Raw genomic sequence first — 18,508 nt, 5'->3', positions numbered from 1 at the left:
CGTTATACAGATACTGTTTGTCATGTATAAAGTAATGCAATGTTTTGTGGGTTAACATCTTACCAGGAAGTGAAGGATGGAGAGAAATGACAGAAGCTATAAAGACAGGTGGCAACTTTTCTGAGGAAACCGTATTATGCATCTGCCTTTTTCTGTGTATGTCCATGGTGTAATAGTTTTAGATACGGAAAGTAAGTAAAGAATTATTGAACTTTATAGATAAAAGCAGTGTTTCTTGAATGGGTGGTCTGTGGGGCACTTACATCAGAATCATCTAGAAGCTTGTTAACGTGTAAATTCCTGGTGATGTATCTGTTTCCTTAACAGACTTATAAACAAGGCTCCAAGCCTTTCCACTTGCTCAGAAACATGGTTTGTAATACACCCTTAACATACTTTTGAGTCTTTAATATGTGTATAGAGGAATTATTCTCAGCCACTTTTGTGCTGTATTTTGAGAGGAGAATTAAATTTTACACAGCAAACAACTCTGCTATCAATTCAGCCTCTAGCAGGCCCTTCTCTAAATCTACTTGTTCCTCAGTAGCTCTTCCCAGACCTCCTTCCCCAAGCGCTGGAGATGCCCTGGGGGGTGGGGCAGAGGCCAGGCAGGTCCCCTCCAGCCCACCTGTCACGAGAAGCTCAGCAGTACTAGTCGCTTGTCCAGATCCATTGGTGGCTCTCAGGGAGTATCGTCCACTGTTGGCTTTAGTCACGGCGGGGATCGTCAGTCTAGCGCGGCCATCGCTAAAGGAGATCTGCACGCCGGGTAGAGTGGAAGTGGAAATTGCCTGGCCATCCCTAAACCAGCTCACCTCAGGAACTGGGAAACCTGGAGCACAAACACAATTCATCTTTAAGTTGGAATGGGGTCCTGCAACGTCCTCCGCTCTGTCCTGCTATGTCCCGCTATGCTTTGTCCTAACCCGGGGTCCACTTGCACACAATTAGGGAGGTCTGTGGGTTTGTGTAGAGGTCAGTACCTCCATTTAATAGGAGAGGAAGGAGGCCAAAAAAGGCTCAGTGGTTTTTCCAAGTTCCCTCAGCTAGCGGTATACACAGAAGACTAGAATTTCTATCTCCTGCCCTCCTGTCCCAGGTTCTCCCTTATACAATTTAACAGACATCATTAAAATCAAAAAGGGGATTTATAAAATTGTAGAGCCAAGGAAACTTTGAAATAAAAAGCGACTGTCGTCCTCTTCAAAATCAAGAGCAAAAGCAGCAAAGGATCTAAAAGGGCTGCCTAGTAAGCCAGAAAGAACAAACCCATCTGGGTCCCTCCTCTGTGGTTGCAGGGACACTGTCTCCTCGAACTCTCCTGCCTTTCAAATGTGTAATCAGTCAAACAAAGTACAGAGAGAGAAGTGGGCTCTCCTAGAAGATGACACAAAGCCAAACCTAGTCTTACAGAACAACATGGATTCTAGGAGTTGCAGATAGAAAAACCAGATTCTCTTCAGTCACCATAAATTGTGGAGCTAAGAACTACATGTACATGATTCGATAATTTAAGTATATTAAAATTCTGTACATTCGGAAGGCAGGAAGCAAATTCAGAGCAGTGTTTATTTTATATTAAAATGAGGAAGCGAAGAAAACCAAGAGAACATTTATTTTCTTGTCCTTACATTAACCAACCTCCCCTCACGGCCAAGTGAGTAGTTTATTTGACTAATTTATGAATGTCAAATATTTTCAGTGGTGTTTTCTTAATAATTTATTAGCACATAGTGTGAAAGAACAAGCAGCTATGAAGAAGCAAGCTTGCACTACTTCACAAATGGGCGTAATTCCCACTGAAGCCAATTGTGTTCTGCACTATTCAAAAGTTACTGAGTATTACAAGATACATAAGCATATTATTGGAAAACGAGAGTCTATCACATGTGAGAAGAATGGAATCGGTCTCTATATGTACATATAATTGATAATGAAGAATGATTGTATGATATTTGTGCAATGTAAATGTCTTATCCAGTTAGGAGTAAGATTGGCACATAAACTAGAAGACAAAAGGAGGAAGGAAGAGATATTATTTTATATCTTTATTAGAAGTCAAAACATGAAAAAAAGGGGGGGGGAACAGGGCATCGTGGAGGTACAAACTTGATTTTCAATTAATCCATGCCATTTTTATACGACCAGTTACAATACTACAGATGGAGACAATATTATTAAATAATTTGAGATTATTTACAATATAGTTTGTAGATTACCCTCATTCTCAAAAATAGTATGTCCCAGAAATCATGCATTTTTTTGGAACTCTACACTGAGTTAGGAAGAAGAAGAAGGCTGAAAAGCCCAGAACTTTCCTTTAAATAAAATTCTAAGGTCAATGTTTATTTCTCTTTAATATATAGACCTCAGTGGCATATACTATTTTTGTTGTCATTTCCAAAGACTGGAAAATCTTAATTCACTAGAATCCCTTAATACAGATTGAAAATACAAGAATAAGATCACTAGGGCGGGCGCCTGGGTGGCTCAGTAGGTTAAAGCCTCTGCCTTCCGCACGGGTCATGATCCCAGGGTCCTGGAATGGAGCCCCACATGGGGCTCTCTGCTCAGCAGGGAGCCTGCTTCCCTCTCTCTCTGCCTGCCTCTCTGCCTACTTGTGATCTCTGTCTGTAAAATAAATAAATAAAATCTTAAAAAAAAAAGAATAAGATCACTAGGAGTTAGGTCAACTCTGAAAGTTTTCAGCTTCTTAGAAAAGTCCACCACATTGTTATTTCCCACTCTTGGGCACCCAGAGAACCCCACCCCCCACCCGCCCACCCCCTAGCCTTGTCCCACAGCTCTGCAACCTGCCCCTACTGGGCTTGGGTTCCTGGCTTCCAGTCTGGCTCTGCAGCTGAACCCAAATATAGAATGACCAAATTTGGTCATACTTAGCTGCTGCATTCTGACAGCAATTTTAATCCAATGCTAATTATTTTGCTTCGAGGAATTATAAATATGAATAAAACATTCCCAAGCCATTATATTGTCAGATTTTTGTCAGTACTCTGAAGGGTATACCCTTACGATGGCCCTTCCATCCAGCTGGACCAATTTTACAAAGTGAAAGCCAAGCTTAAACTTGGCGTCAAGTCCTACAGCTAAGTTCACACACGGGGGGAGGAGGCGAGGCGGAGGCAAGTGCGCACGCGAGAGCTTACCACTAATGTGAGCCTCAAAGGTTGCGGTACTACCCTCCAGTACCACAACACTTTGTAACGGCTGCTTAAACGTCGGTGCTTGAGTTGTCATCTTTTCAGGCACTCTGAAAAGGAAAAGAAAGTAAGTTAGAAGGTCCCAGCTAAGGGCCACTCGAGCTACTCTGGAGACAGTGGAGGCACACCTTTTCCAAACAGACTGCCCCTGAGATCATCTGTGGGCCCTAGAGGGATGGGTCGACCTTCTTCGTGGTTTCAATTTCAACACGGGACTCTGAACTGATTTGGGAGCTTAATAAAATCGCAAGACCAAAGTGGGGCGGTGGCGCGGATAGCGGAAAGAAAGCAGAGCAAGGAATGCCCCCTAGTGGTCGAATAGGGAAATTCCGTCTTACCAAAGATCGGACACCTAAGTGACCGATATCAAGAGGAAAGCTGGAGTACGTGGGAGCAGAGAAGAACAATTAAAGATGTGTGGAAAGAATAGAATGAATCTGTGCATCGGTTCAGTGGTTTGGAGATAATTGTTAAAAAAAATTTCTTTCCTCCCAATATTTTTCACTCACTCACTCTATATTTTTAAGGTTGGCATTGATTTGGATCTTACTACTAGTATCACTTTAAGTAACTAGTATTACTTTGAGTCCTTTAAGTAACCCAGCAATTACTTCAAGTAAACTAGTACTACTTTAAGAAATCTTACTAGTATCATTTGAAGTAATTACCTTAATTCAGTAATTACTAGTATTACTTTTAGGAAACTACTTAAAATAGTCACCAAAACTAAAAATTTGAGCTTTTCAATTTCTTTCCTTACTTGGAAAGTTCTGGCAAGTCTTACTGACTATGCAGACCTTTTATAGACAGGACACTGTGCTTTCTATTTCTAATATTTCTTCATATTATACTTGCTCAATAAATGGTGCTACTGCTCAAGTCAGTAGTCAGGGAAATTTAAACTTCTGTGAGTAGGCTAACTTTAATTACAGAGCTGAAAGAAAACTACTGACTTGAGTACTTAGTGAGGAACAAGGTCCAAACCTGACAAAGAGAACACTGCTGTAAAATGTAAAAGAAGTTAAAAGTCTTGTACTTTTTCAATACAAATATTCCAAATCAAAGAAAGGAATATGAAATTTGCAGTTCAGTCCTTTTAAGTGGAAGAAAGTACTTTGTCCATCAGTTCCAGAGAGATGATGTGAAGAATTTTCTGACGCACAAATGCCTTATTATTCAATGCAAGTACTCCACTGTTCTGATATAAAAAGCAGATTCTCAATTGTCTGTTACTTCATTACTGCTTTTCACAAAATTCTGTTCACTGAAAATTTATGGAATGGTAATTTTTCTAGTGACAATTCTGTACCTTATTTTAAGTTTTTACTTCATTGCAAAGAAAGGGAAACCAGGATTCCAAGACAATAAAATGTATATTTGGAAAACCCAAATAATATCTAAAAGTTTTTGTGAATCTTTTGTCAAGAACTCCATGTAGCAAGTTACACGTAGGACAAATAACTTTTTGTGCCCCACTTTCCCTGTTTACAACCTAGTGCATCTTCTAAAAATAGCCATACTCTTTTATACCATTTATGTATTATATACCAATGCATTTACAGGCATTTATGGTGAGTGACCTAAGTCCAGGAAGATGGGAAGTCAAAGGGTATTTCGATATTAAAAGTTTCTAAAATATTATTTCTTGCCCTTAAGACCAACATTTAGCTCATATCATATCTTTTGATTATGAAGTAAAATACATGAGATACTGAGTATTTTATAAAACAATTATAATAGAGCTTTTGTCCCACATGTCTAAATATGTCACAACTAACCCGCCTAAATTGGTCATTTATTCCTATCAGATAGGTCAGCTTAGTGGCTTTAGCTCTTGCTCTTGAAAGGCCTTTGTGTAATTAGGGCTGAAGGTATGCCTCTGAAATGTCATGTTCCCAAAATAAACTCTCCACTGTTGACTGACAGCAGGCAAGTGTTCTGTCACCGTCCCGCAGCTGATCCCTCTGCAGTTGATTCCCTTAAAAAGTCATCAGGGTGTAGCTGATACCACATGCATTTTATCAGAGCTATTCCTGGGGCGTCTCACTTTTTCACTGAGTAACATAACCTTGAACATTCTGGGCAGACACAAAGAGTCGACAACAGAAGCACACAGTTCTCTCGCCATTTCTGACCTCCGCTTCGACACTCTGAAGGACACGCGGGGGGATTCACACCCCTGGAATCACTAACCCCGGCGGATAGGCCTAAACATGGAGCTTTTTAAAAGAAACCTGATTTAAAGCAGATTTAAATAACGGTCCGGTCACAGCAACAAGTGGTTAGACAAACACCCCCACGCGGGCACGTCGCACATGCTGGAAGGACAAGTTCTAGCTGGAACCTAGAAATCACTAAGGAAGGGGCTCCACTGTTTAAAAAAAGAAAGAAAGAAAGAAAGAAAGAAAGAGAGAAAGAAAGAAAGAAAGAAAGAATAAAGAAAGAGAGAGAGAGAAAGAAAAGAAAAGAAAAAGAAAGAAAGATGGCGCTCACCTGATTGCTCACGAGTGCCCAAAAAGGGTGGGACGAAGCCCCAGGTTGCTTCCGAAACGACGTCCTATCTGGAGCTGGTGTTTTCGACCATCTCCGACATGAATCGGTGAGCCTCTAGACTTAAAAACAAAACTACACAGTCGAGACTGTGTAGTTTTGCTTTTCTATGCAATCCCTACACCCGAGGCGAGGCTGGGAATGCACGACTGCTGGAGAGCCAGGGCTGGGCTCGGCCTTTTTATTCCGCAGATCTGCTGACAGACCCGCAGCCCCGGGCGGCGCCCCCGCTGATTGGCCGCCGCGGGGAGGCCTGACGGGAGACGGAGCTCCCCGGTGGGGTCACACGCCACCTGTTCTTCCCATTGGCAGGGCTAAATTTAGTTCCTCCAAAGAGGCTTTACCAGGGAAATAGAATCGTATTTAAAGAATAACTGTATGGAGGCTCAGAGAAGAGCATTTGTTGCCCGTCGTTAGCACCTGCGGGCACTGATCTGAGGAGGCTTTGTGCCGGTAGAAGGTGTTTGCGGGCGGTTGTATAAAATAGCCTTTCACCTGCGGGCCCTCCTGCTCCCCAGCACTCGGGTCCCAGTCCTCTGCCCTTCCCCCATACAACCGACCAAATGCACCTGTCAATCATGACCGAGGAGGGCATTTATCTCGGGCATAAGACTTCACCTCCTTTGAAGAATGAGTGTCTCTAAACTTCAGCATGGAGAGAGCTCGTTTATACTACCTACGTTCTCCAGAGTCCATTTGTACTTTAGGGAGAATTAAGGCAATGCTAATAAGCTCAGTGTTTCTACAGCCCGGCAAGAAATAATGGTGAAAGATAAAATCTGAACTCTGCTTAGAGTTAGTCTATGGTTTAATGTATAATGATTTCACTTTTTTTCAGATTTCATTTCTTTCTGGCATTCATATTGACAAATGTGCATGCACCGTTTCTTAACAAGTGGCCGACTCTTAGGTTTAAATCATCCATAGGGTTCTTTTTTCCAGACACAGGAAGCCTGCTTTACTTATCTCTGGAGTTCGCTGTTACTAATGGGAAGTGGTTAGGAGATGATATAGTTGCTATTTTAGGACTGAATTTAATTTCAAGCAAGAGATATTTCAAATACAAAAGAGCATACTGAAAGATCTTGCTAATGGTTCAGCTGAGAGATTTGTGAGACTTCACTAAGAGGGAAGAAAATGATCTTGGTGATACGGGGATGAGACTTTTCTTAATAAAAGGGACTAACATTTTAAAACTTAAGTTCAATTTATTTGTATCTATAATAAAAATGTTCTGGATTGTGGAAGAACTTGGCTGGGCATCAGACTGTTTCGCTTCTTGAAGATCTCATATTTTATTTATGTAGTGATTAATTTGCTAACATTGAACGGAGCAAAGCTATACAAGACAACTGAAGTAGCACAACACAGACAACACCCTGTCTTTACTTAAACATCGTTTCCTTTACCTTAGGGGTGATATCTGTATTGGTGGCATCTTTTTCCCCTCTGTTGACTCTATCTTCTGTGATCCTGTTGGATTGATTTATTCAGAAACAAATAGTTTCGTGTCAGATGTCTAAAAAATATTTCCATTTAGAGACGCCTATTACAGGCAAGCTGCCAGGCATAAGGCAAAGTAAGACTGAAATGTGTGGTCTATTTTGGGTGTTCACCAATTGGTTATCTATTTAAAATGTGTTTGTGGATGTGTGTGGTGTATAGTGTGTGCATATATGTATATTTTTGGATTCATTTGACTTAATGTGAAGTATGTTAATGTCTTATTACATTTCTTGGAACCAAAGTCAAAGTACTTTTTTCTTTTTATTAACATATAATGTATTATTTGTTTCAGAGGCACTGGTCTGTGATTCATCAGTCTTACACAATTCACAGCACTCATCATAACACATACCCTCCACAGTGTCCATCCTCCAACCACACAAAGTACTTTATTTCTTATGAGTGGGTAGAAACTTGAAACTTGTGTCTTCTAGTCCAAGCTGGTACAACACAGGAAGCTCAAGAGCCGGGAAGATGTACCACAGATTATAAACATGAGGTCAAAGGTCTGCCTCTAAAACTGCTTGTCTTTTCATTGTTCTTGAACATTTCCAGACTTTACAGTGTTATCAAGATCCTTGCCTCTTTAAAAAAAAAGAAAAGATTTTATGTATTTATTTTTGTGTGTGTGAGAGAACACGAGCAGCAGGCAGAGGCAGAGGGAGAAGCAGCCTCCCTGCTGAACAGAGAACCTGATGTGGAACTCAATCCTAGGACCCCGGGATCATGACTGGAGCCAAAGGTAGATGCTTAACTGACTAAGACACCCCAGCAGCAGGGGTGCCTGGGTGGCTCAGTGGGCTAAGCCTCTGCCTTTGGCTCAGGTCAAGATCTCAGGGTCCTGGGATCGAGCCCCGCATTCAGGCTCTCTGCTCGGCGGGAAGCCTGCTTTCCCCTCTCTCTCTCTGTCTGCCCCTCTGCCTACTTGTGATCCCTCTCTCTGTGTCAAAAAAAAAAAAAAAAAAAAAGACACCCAGGCAGCCAAATCCTTGCCTTTTGGCATTTACATCTTTATATGTAAGGTCAGAGTTCAGAAAGACAGGAAAAAAGAAAAAGGAAGGAAGAAATAAGGAAAAAACTAGTTAGTAAATAACACACTGGAAAGAAGCTATATTACTGGGTTAGTGAATAGTAGTGGACAGCACATGATATCATGGTAAGCATTAGTTTTAAAATTAAGTATGCCATAGTTGGAATATAGTAAGCTAGCCCAGTGGAAACCAAATACTTTTCAGATTTGGGGAGTTTGCTGATGCAGTAAGATCTTAATTTACCACCCTAACAGTGGGGCAGAGTCCCATAGATAATCCAAAACAGCTGATAATTCAAATATAATGCCTACTTAGTTTTGGAATGCATGGTGCGACTGTTTTTGAACATCAGTCAAGGCAATTCGATAAACATCTATTAAGCGTATGCTCAGTACTGAATAGTGTGCTAAATTATAATTCTAAATTCTGTCATCACTTAGTGACTCAACAAATATCCCCTGAGTGGTGACTCTATGTGAGGCATTTTGCTAGATGATGACCAGACAGCTGTGACCAAGAAGAGAGTTGTGGTTCACTGCCCTCCCGGGGATTGCAGTCTAAGAACTTCTAATAAATTTTCAGTATCTATGACTGAGACCTAGACTAGGATATGAATCAACTCGGGTAGTCACTCCATCTACACAGTTGTTGTTGGTTGCAGACTTTATTTGGTTCTATTTTATTTAAAGGTTTTATTTCTTTGAGAAAGAGAGAGAGAGAGAGTCAGGGGGAGGGGCAAAAGGAGAGGGAGACAGAATCCCAAGCAGACTCCACGCTGAGCAGGGCTCAATCTCAGGACACTGAGACCATGACCTGAGCTGAAACAAGAGTCAGAGGCTCAACCAAGTGACCCACCAGGTGCCCCGGTGACAGATGTCATTTATATTACCTAGAACCCTTTACCAAAGGAAGGACTTACTGCGGATTGAGAAATGGATACAGGTTGTTTTGGTTTTTATAAGATTTTATTTATTTTTTTAAGAGAGAGAGAGAGAGCACAAGAGGGAGAAGCACACTCCCCACTGGGCAGGGAGCCTGATTCAGGACTCAGTCCAGGGACTACAGGATCATGACCTGAAACAAAAGCAGTCACTTATCCAACTGAGCCACCCAGGCCTCCAGAAATGGGTACAGTTTTTAAAGCTAGTGTCAAAGTCCTTTCTGAAAGAAAAGAGTAAAATTAATATACTTATAATTCATCAAAGATTTTTTGTGTGTAATCTCTGTTAAATACTGTTCAGAAACTCGGATTATAGCAACGTGCACAACAGACAAGAATCTCTGCCCTCAAGGAGTTTGCATTTGAGTAAGAGCAATAGGATCAGTACTATTATATCTATAAACTCTACAGATTTATCTGTAATCTCAGAACACTGCATCAAAAACTATCGATGTACTATATGGTGGCTAATATAACACAATAAACAAATAAAAGAATTATAAACAGATAAAAAAAAGAAAAAGAACACATGTTTATCAAATGCCTACAGAAGAAGACATGTCAACTAATCAACTACATTTATGATGGGTATATTTTAATATATACTAAGATCCAGCCTGGGTCTTGGGTAGGCTTGATATACTAGGGGATGGGTCCTCCAAAAGCAAAAGGGCCTGTGTAAGACAAAAACCTAAAAATGAAGGCAGCTCTATTGTATCAAAAAGCAAACATAAGCTTTGAAATATTGGAAAGACCCTTTGAGCCTTAAGTGATGACCTGTGTTCATATGGAATTCTGAAAATTTTGTGTGTCTATTGGAGAGATTTAGGCCTCCTTACTTCTGTGTTTTACCCCATCTACTTCAAATACCCCTACTCCATTTCCACCCTTAATTACAAATATAGAATATAGTGCTGGATATTCTCTGGTTGCCCTTCTACATACTACTTACCCCATTCATCTATCCTGTGCCCCTAAGAGGCTGTGTCCTAGAAGGGTCCTCCTTTGCCTCTGGCTTCTAGAAGGCACTGGGATGATAGCAGCCAACAGGAAACGCTGGCAGGAGAGAGTTTAGGATATTAATTCCCTAGGATCTCTCCTCATCTGGCTGTAGTTTGGCCATAACCTTTATTTGCCATGGCCATTCATTCTCCCATCATGGACCCCTTTCCCCTTTCCTACAGGTACTTTCTTTGGGTTCCAGTAACTTCTCCTTTCCCAAGTTTTTAACTAGGGCTTTGTACTGTTGCTATTCCCAAAGCTCTTTGCCATTCCTGTTAGTGTTTGTAAACCTGCCACACATTGTGATAGGCCTTCACTAAACCCTCTGCAGTTATGCTATTGGATTGTATGTGTTTCCTGCCCTGACTATGACCTGACCTTGTATGGAGACAATAATGAAAACTTCTCTCCTTCTTAAGGTAAACGAACTGAAGCATTTTTCTTCATTGCTAGATAATTGTCTCAATTCCCAACAGTCTTCTTCCTTATCCCTTTATCCCTCTAGGCATCTCATTTTTTTTTTTTTAAGATTTTATTTATTTATTTGACAGAGATCACAAGTATGCAGAGAGGCAGGCAGAGAGAGAGGGGGAAGCAGGCTCCCTGCTGGGCAGAGAGCCCGATGTGGGGCTCAATCCCAGGACCCTGAGATCATGACCTGAGACGAAGGCAGAGGCTTCAACCCACTGAGCCACCCAGGCGCCCCCGCAGCTCATATTTTTAACATTAAATTTGGATTTCCATTCTTTTCCCTCTCCCTTCCTCATTTCTTCTTTCCCTCCCTTCTTTCCTTCTCAAGTGATTTTCAAGGGTCCTCCATGTTCCAAGAACTATGGGGCATACAGTAAATGTAATGTCTTTCACTTAGATATTAGTTGGAAAGACAAGAGAGCTATGTAACAATGCAAGGAGACACAAGGAAAGGAAAAGGTCAAAATGGTTGCTAGAGACACTGAAGTGCTCAGAAACACAGCGACGGAGGAGGGCAGTACAGGGTGTGACAAAAGCAGGACTTCTCATGGAGAGGGTAACTTGGGCCGGTGTTTTTATTTCAAAAGAATTGAAGTATTGCAGCAAAACCACATAAAATAGATAAAAGAGAAATGGAAATAAAGAATACCTTTCAGAGCAAAGAGGAGTGAAGTAGAAAACTAAAACCATGTCAAAGAACAACATAAATTCACAAACCAAGATGCCACTGTATTTTCTGTAGTTGATCATCAGGTAGGAAGGGGAATTTCCTGGAAGTTAATTAAAAACAAAAGCATAATTCTCAATATAGAGAAGGAAGCATACCAATTTCTTGAGGAAGTGCAATTTTTCTGACACTGAATTTTAAAGATAAACCATGTACAGCTTTCCAAGAGGGGACACTGAATGATATATAGGACGTAAGTGTTTAACAATATGTTTAGAGCAGCTGTAATCAACTAATTTATATATTGATATTTTTGGTGAAAGCTTTTAGAACAAAGTCCAGGGCATACCACTAAAATACAATTCACTAAATGCAGCTGGATGAGGGACTAAGGAAATATATTCCAGGTTTTAAAAAATAAGAATGGGAGTGGGGCTCCAGCTCCTGACTCATGGGTAGAATTTCTAACATGCCAAAGATCTCGGATAACTCTCAGCTCTCTCAGGTGTTCCTCTGATAGGAATTGAAACTGGAAGCCAAGAGGCCTCTGGCTAGGATCTTGGTGTTGTGTGTGGTTGACAGACAAGTGATTAAAGTTATCTTTTAGGGGTGTTTAACAAAGATCACATTCCCTGTTGTGATGTAAAGGTTTCCACATTTTCTCACTGGCATCAACAATCACTACTTTACACTTATCAAGTAATTTATATTTCTGTAAATAAATCCACTTCCAGTTTGATAATTATGGTCTTGGAGTGTAGAATATGAATTTAGAATGGTTTTTAGAGACGTCGAGTGGATTTCCTCTTTGTAAATGTGTGTGGGAGGCAAGCAGACACCATCGGGAAGGAATGCAAATGCATCTTCCCAGGGTCAGACCCCGCTGCTCCATCAGATGGCTCAAGGCACTTGCTATATGTTTTACAGGAGTCCGTGACACAGCTTGGGTTTGAAAATGAAGGCATGTCATGGGTCAGTGTTAGAACCTGCCGAGTCAAGATAACGGCTCTTAATTTTGGGGAAAAGTGAATTTGAATCATGAATATAATACAGGCTGTGTACCAGAGTGTCACTTGCTACGAAGGGAGCCTATAGCGGATGAGAGACACATTAATGTGTGGCTTTAGTTCTCTACTTGTGTTACATACCATTATATTACATGATTAAAAAAAAAAAACACGCTTGTCCTAGGAATTTGTAATAGAAAATATTTACTGAAAACAACTTGTACATCTGTCGGAGTATTTATACCGATAATAAGAGACCATTTTGTAACTCTTAAAAAACAAGAATAATGGTAGAAGAGAACTTGCCTTACCAGAAATTACAACATACTATAAAACTACAGAAACCAAACTGCAAGATATTGACACAGTAATATAAAAGTAAATTATTAAGTAGAGTGACCAGAAATAGATCTAAGCAAATCTGAGGAATTAATCTATGATGGTTTTGTTCATAATGGTGCTGACATTACTGGATATTTATTTAGAAGAAAGCACCTCACACCATGTAAAATAAATCTCAAATGGATTAAATATCTAAAAGTAAAAAGAACACAATAAAATACAGTAACAGGTTATAGGAAAATATCTGTGGAACCTCACAGGTTGGAGAGATCATCTGAAGCAACCCTAGAAACTCAGATGCCTTATGGAAAAGACTAACCAATGCACAAGGTAAATAATTTTGTATGACACAATCTACCCTAGTCAGATTCCAAAGGTTGAGGGAATATTTGCATGTATATGTCAGTGAAGTGCTGAGTGCCTCAAAACACAGAGGTATAAGAATAATATATTTTTTTAACACTGTTTGAAGTGGGAAAATTTTGGAAATAATTTAAATGTCAGTCAACAGGGAATGACTGAATGATTTATGGTATAACCATGGTATGACTACAATCCACCAGTTAAAGATGAGTTAGACCAACATATTACCCCAGAAAGATGGCCATAACAGTAGGTGAAAACCAAGTTGCAGAATGATAAACAATGCCTATCATTCCAGATCATAGCAATCAGTCACAGTCATCTGACTTGTTTGTCATTTGTTTGTTCTGCTATTTTCTTGATTATTGCCTGATTCTCCCGCTGGGCTGTAAATTCTATAAGTGTCTTAAGCAACAAAATCTGTTTAGTTGGCTTTTAAATCCCTGACTCTTGGGACAGTGCTGTACCAGACAGAAGATGATCATTACATACATGTTTAATGAAAATTCATGCTAAATTTCTGGAATGACACAGAAAAATTATTAAGAGCATTTTTTTTTTTTTTTTTTTAGAGAATTGGGCCTATTGTCTCAAGGCAAGGGTGAAAACTTCTTCATTTTTACCTTATACCTGTCTGAAGCATTTGATTTTTTGCCATAAGCATATATTATTTTAATTTAAAGAGACTAGGTATTAGGGTAATATATCCAAAACAAGTTATGAAATTAAAAAAAAATTAAAACTTACAAAACTCTGGCTACTGAGAAAAAGATAACAAAAGATTTTCTCCATGAAAGACACTGCCTTAGATGGCTCTTCTGTGACTGAAAGTGACTAAAGGCTGAACCCGAATCCAAACAAGGGAAATTGTAATCATGCAGGGGAAGATGCCTAATATACTGAAGCATTAGTTATGTTATTTGGGTGTATGTATACTTTTATAAAGAGCAAAAAAAAAAAAATTCAAACACTGACAAAAAGCAGTTATGACCATCACCACCATAAGTAAGACAGGGCAGAAAATGAGCCTTCTGGAAAAACCTTTGCTGTAGGTCCTGCCTCCCTTGGACATGACCTTATCTTCCGCAGGCCCTCTGGAAACTCTGTGTTGCTGTAAACATTTATTTTATTAAAGTTTTCATTTTATTTTGTATTTTACATCTGTTTTTAATACATAATGTAATAATTAGCCTTTGTCATTTCATAGTAAGCATGTAGTAAATGCTCAATTTGGAAGCTCTTGAGAGATGTGATTTGCATGGCCTTTTCTACACCTTAGCCATACAGTTCCTGTCCTGCTGGTCTTAGATGACATTCATTTCTCTCCCACTCCAACTATGTTTTGCATTTTGTCCTCTCCAGATCTCTTCCCTGGAGAGTTGCTTTTCTTCTCACATCAAAAGACTCGTTGAAGCTACAACTCCTATAATCACATTTACATGGACAAAGCCTAAACATGCATTCTATAACCATATGTACACTTACCTTTTTTCCTCCAGTCTCACAGGAAATGGGTCTGTTCCTCTTTGAGGTTAGACCAATATTCTGGATCATTCTTCTCTTGTCCCTGCCCAGATTTATACTATTCCATTTATACATTTAACCTCCCCTTTCTGAAACTTCTGCCCCTTACCTCTTAAATATATCCTGGTCTTGTCTTAAAAGCCAAAAATAATAGAAGATACAACTTTCTCATGAGTCAGCACTGCCCTCTGGGTGCCATTCCATCTCTTTTCTTCTAATAACCACTCCAACTATGATAGCAATCTGCATTAATTAAAGGTCTGTCCCTATTATATGCCAGCCACCATAGCTGCCACACCATATATGTTTTCTCATTTAATTTAGAGCTGAGGGGCACTTGGGTGGCTCCATTGGTTAAGCATCTGCCTTCAGCTCAGGTCATGGACCCAGAGTCCTGGGATTGAGCCCGTATTAGGCTCCTTGCTCAGCGGTGAGTCTGCTTCTCCCTCTCCCCTCTGCCTCTCCCTTTGTTTGTGCTCTCTCTCTTTCTCTGTCAAATAAATAAATAAAATCTTCAAAAAATAACTGAGCTTATTGCCACATTTATTGCTTCATTTCCTACTCATTTCATTCTCTAACTTAGCTTTTCTCCTCATTCCTCTCATGCTACTCACATTGAGTTTTCCAATGTCTTTCGTATCTATAAACCCAATGGGCATTTTTTCCCCACTTTTTGGCAGTATTTTTGGTTGTCACTTGTTAACTAATTCTTGATGCATCCCCAGCAGGTTGAAATGGGACCTTTAAAAATAGAGTATTTTTTAATAATGCATAATAATATATGATATACTAGAGAACTTCAAAATGAAATTTACTAAAGGAAAACTATATTGAATGATGGAAAAGTCAGTGAGTTCAGAGCACAGAACTTGAACTACACCTTAGACTGTGTCTTCCTTTGGGTTCATATTCTTTAATAAAACATTTTATTTATGAACAACACTTAGATTTTCCTACATTCCATCACTGCACCACCAAAACCTACTAACTTTTACAATTCCTCTTCTAACACTTTTCTCTAAACTTGAATCCCATGAGACCAAGGCCTCTGGAGATGCCCTCTTGATATATTCCTGGCTCATTCCTGGGCAATCCCTCTTCCTGTCTCTTTCCTCGTGTTAGCTCATCTACCTTCAAGGCTTCAATTACATCTTAACGACTTCAAAATGGTGTCTCCGACCCTCTCAATTCCCGTGAACTCTGAGTTCGCTTTTCACTGTCTACTTGGTATCTCCAAGAGAATATTAAACTCAAAATACCTAGATTGAACTCATTATAAATCTGTTCCTCTTCTTGATTTTTCTCTCTGAGTTAGTAATGTCACAATCTATCTCATCACCCAACTTAGAGCATGGGGAGTTGTTCTTCCCTCTCCCTCATGTCTGCTTCTGAGAGGTCAATAAATGGTTTTAATTCTGCCACTTAAATATATCCCAAATCTTTGCAATTCTGTTACCCACAGCCACCCTCAGATCTTTATTTCTCACTTGTGCTATTGGATTTAGTTCTTAACTGTTCTTGGCTACCTCCAATCTAAATGCCACACCAAAACCCAAATAAGCATTCCACAATACAAGTTTCATACTACTTCTCTGATTTAAATCTTCAGCAACTCTTGGGAACTCTACACTTGAGATACTAACAATCCATTTTCCTCCACTTCTGACCTTCCTGCCTCCGCTTTTGACTTTGCCCAGCTCATGGTCAGGTGCAGCATTGCCGACAACAATGCTTGACAAGCGGGAAGTGCTTGTTATGGGCTGAATTGTGTCCCCCTCCCCCTTTGGCAGTTCATATGCTGAAATCCTAAGTGCAAGTACCTCAGACTGTAACTGTATTTGGAGATAGAGACTTTAAAGAGGTAATTCAGTTAAGATGAGGTTATTAAGGTGGGCCCTGATCCAATATGACTGCTGTCCTTACAAGAAGAAGAGATTAGGATAAAGACATACACAGAAGAAAGACCAGGTGAAGCCACAGGAAGAAGAGGGTGATATACAAGCCAAGGAGTGAAGCCTCAGATGAAACCAACCCAGCTGACACCTTGATCTTGAATTTATAGCCCCTAAGACTATGAGAAAATAAACTGCTGCTGTTTAAGCCCCGCAGTCTGTGGGACTTCATTAGAGCAGCCCTCACAAACTTACACAGTGCTCAATGAACTATTTCTGGAGGAAACAAACAACTCTACCAGGGAGAACGATCAAGGACTCTTTGGTGGCTGCCTTCCTCTGAAGCTCTGAAGCTTGCTTTAAGGAAATGAGTGCGCCTAGACCAGGTGGGCCTTTCCAGCTGCCCATTACATTACCTCAGTAGCAAAAGACAGCCTGGCTTTTGGCTCTCACTTGGCATCTAGGTGTTAAACGTATACTCTCCTATTTAAAAAGCTAAAGCATTAGCAGTAAAGTTCTATCGTTAGCAAATTCTTTTCACCTTTAGAGTGAGAAACACTTACCACCTGCATGTGTGGTAGTAGATTGTGGTGTGGGCTGGGAATGCTTATGGAGACCCAGAGGGGGAAACAGTCTTATTCACCCTGTAGAATCTACACTCAGTAGAGGTTAGCAAAGTAACAAGTAGAAGGCCTAATGTGGGCTTGAAAACCCTCTAAGCTTTGAGAAAATAAAAAGCAGGCCTGACATCCAGAAACCGGCAGGCACTCACAGCTGGGTCTTGGGTCTTTCTATTGAACATAAACAACTTCACGGAACAGCAACATAAAAGAGGCGACTCGGGAGCCGTGATGGATGGAGACGGGGACAAAACTGCCCTATCACGTCGTCTGAACACACACATGAAGATTGTCCAAGCCACAGAAATGATTCAGCCATCCCCTCCCCTGGCTCAGGAGAGTGACTTCTGGCCAGTTTATCACTTTTACCTCTATCCGGTCCTCCTGTTCTAGAGATAAAATGTAGTTAAGATACTGAAACACAGATTCACCCCTAACTCCAATCCACAACAGTACACTAGACATTCTCCAGCTTCACCTAAAGCAAAGCCAAAGTCCAATCATAGTTATCTCGAACCCCCTGTTACCGAGGTGCCCCATGGTTCCTTTTGTTGCAACAAGGAAAGCCCCAGCATGTTTAACCATGGAAATGTTCCTGGCAGCCTGTGGCTGGGGGGCATTGATGTTTTATGTCTATAGATAGTGATAGATGCATGCATGTGTATATAACATAAAGCCTGGAAATATAAATGACATAACATGAATAGTACTTGTCTCTGAGGGGCATAGACTATAGGCTAATTTGATTTTCTTATTTTTTGCTTATCTGTATACACTCTGAGTTTTCTACAATGAAGATTATTGCTATGTCTAATAAGAAAAAAGCTATATGAACTTGAGAAATGACATGCAAGAGTAGAATGGAAAGAAGACCATTTTAACAAGTCACGAACATTTTGTTCAGAAACGGAGTGCAGAAAAAGGAGTTACCGAGGCAAAAGTTGGCTTTCGTCCCTTCCAGCGCCATCTGAAAGCGGTCAGGCTTGGCATACTCTGAAAACCCCACGTCCACCGAACCACCATTGTGTTAGTAGAAGCACGTCAGGCCATCCGAGCCTAATGATAATGAATTCAAAACATACTCTTCTAACTGCAGGCTCACAGAGCAGCCCTTTGAGTGGTGATTTGGCTCTGCTGGTAGCTTGTTATATGTGCAACTGCTGAGTGACTGAACTCTGCACCTGAAACCAAGGACGTACTATATATCGGCTAATTGAATTCAAATAAGAAATCCCATATTCAATTTTAAGCGGTGATTAGTTTCAGCAACATATCACCTGTCACATTAATGAATGCTAATAGATATAATTTTATTGCTTTTGCTTCCTCTTTGGTTTGCAGGTTTTTGTTTCCTAGTTTTGTAAACATAAAG

The 18,508-nt window shown here is 40.2% G+C and overlaps 1 protein-coding gene across 3 annotated transcripts in view; it reads right to left on the bottom strand.

Annotated features, from left to right (window-relative positions):
• The window catches only part of TTN (titin), a 275,309-nt gene extending 269,398 nt beyond the window's left edge, over window positions 1–5,911 (bottom strand). For all 3 annotated transcript variants that reach the window (XM_045066923.1, XM_045066924.1, XM_045066925.1), the window contains exons 1-3: window positions 5,715–5,911; window positions 3,168–3,271; window positions 629–832 (exon numbers count right to left, since the gene is read on the bottom strand). In XM_045066923.1, the coding sequence (XP_044922858.1) occupies window positions 629–832; window positions 3,168–3,258 (295 nt within the window). In that variant the 5' untranslated portion in view covers window positions 3,259–3,271; window positions 5,715–5,911. The remainder of the gene's footprint in view (window positions 1–628; window positions 833–3,167; window positions 3,272–5,714) is intronic.
• Window positions 5,912–18,508: the final 12,597 nt, after the last annotated feature.

Source organism: Mustela putorius, unplaced genomic scaffold (genome assembly GCF_011764305.1).
Source record: "Mustela putorius furo isolate JIRA1106 unplaced genomic scaffold, ASM1176430v1.1 tig00003869_pilon_pilon_pilon, whole genome shotgun sequence".
Taxonomy (NCBI): domain Eukaryota; kingdom Metazoa; phylum Chordata; class Mammalia; order Carnivora; family Mustelidae; genus Mustela; species Mustela putorius.
Note: the sequence above shows the minus strand (reverse complement) of the source record. Positions and strands in the feature narration are given on the sequence as shown.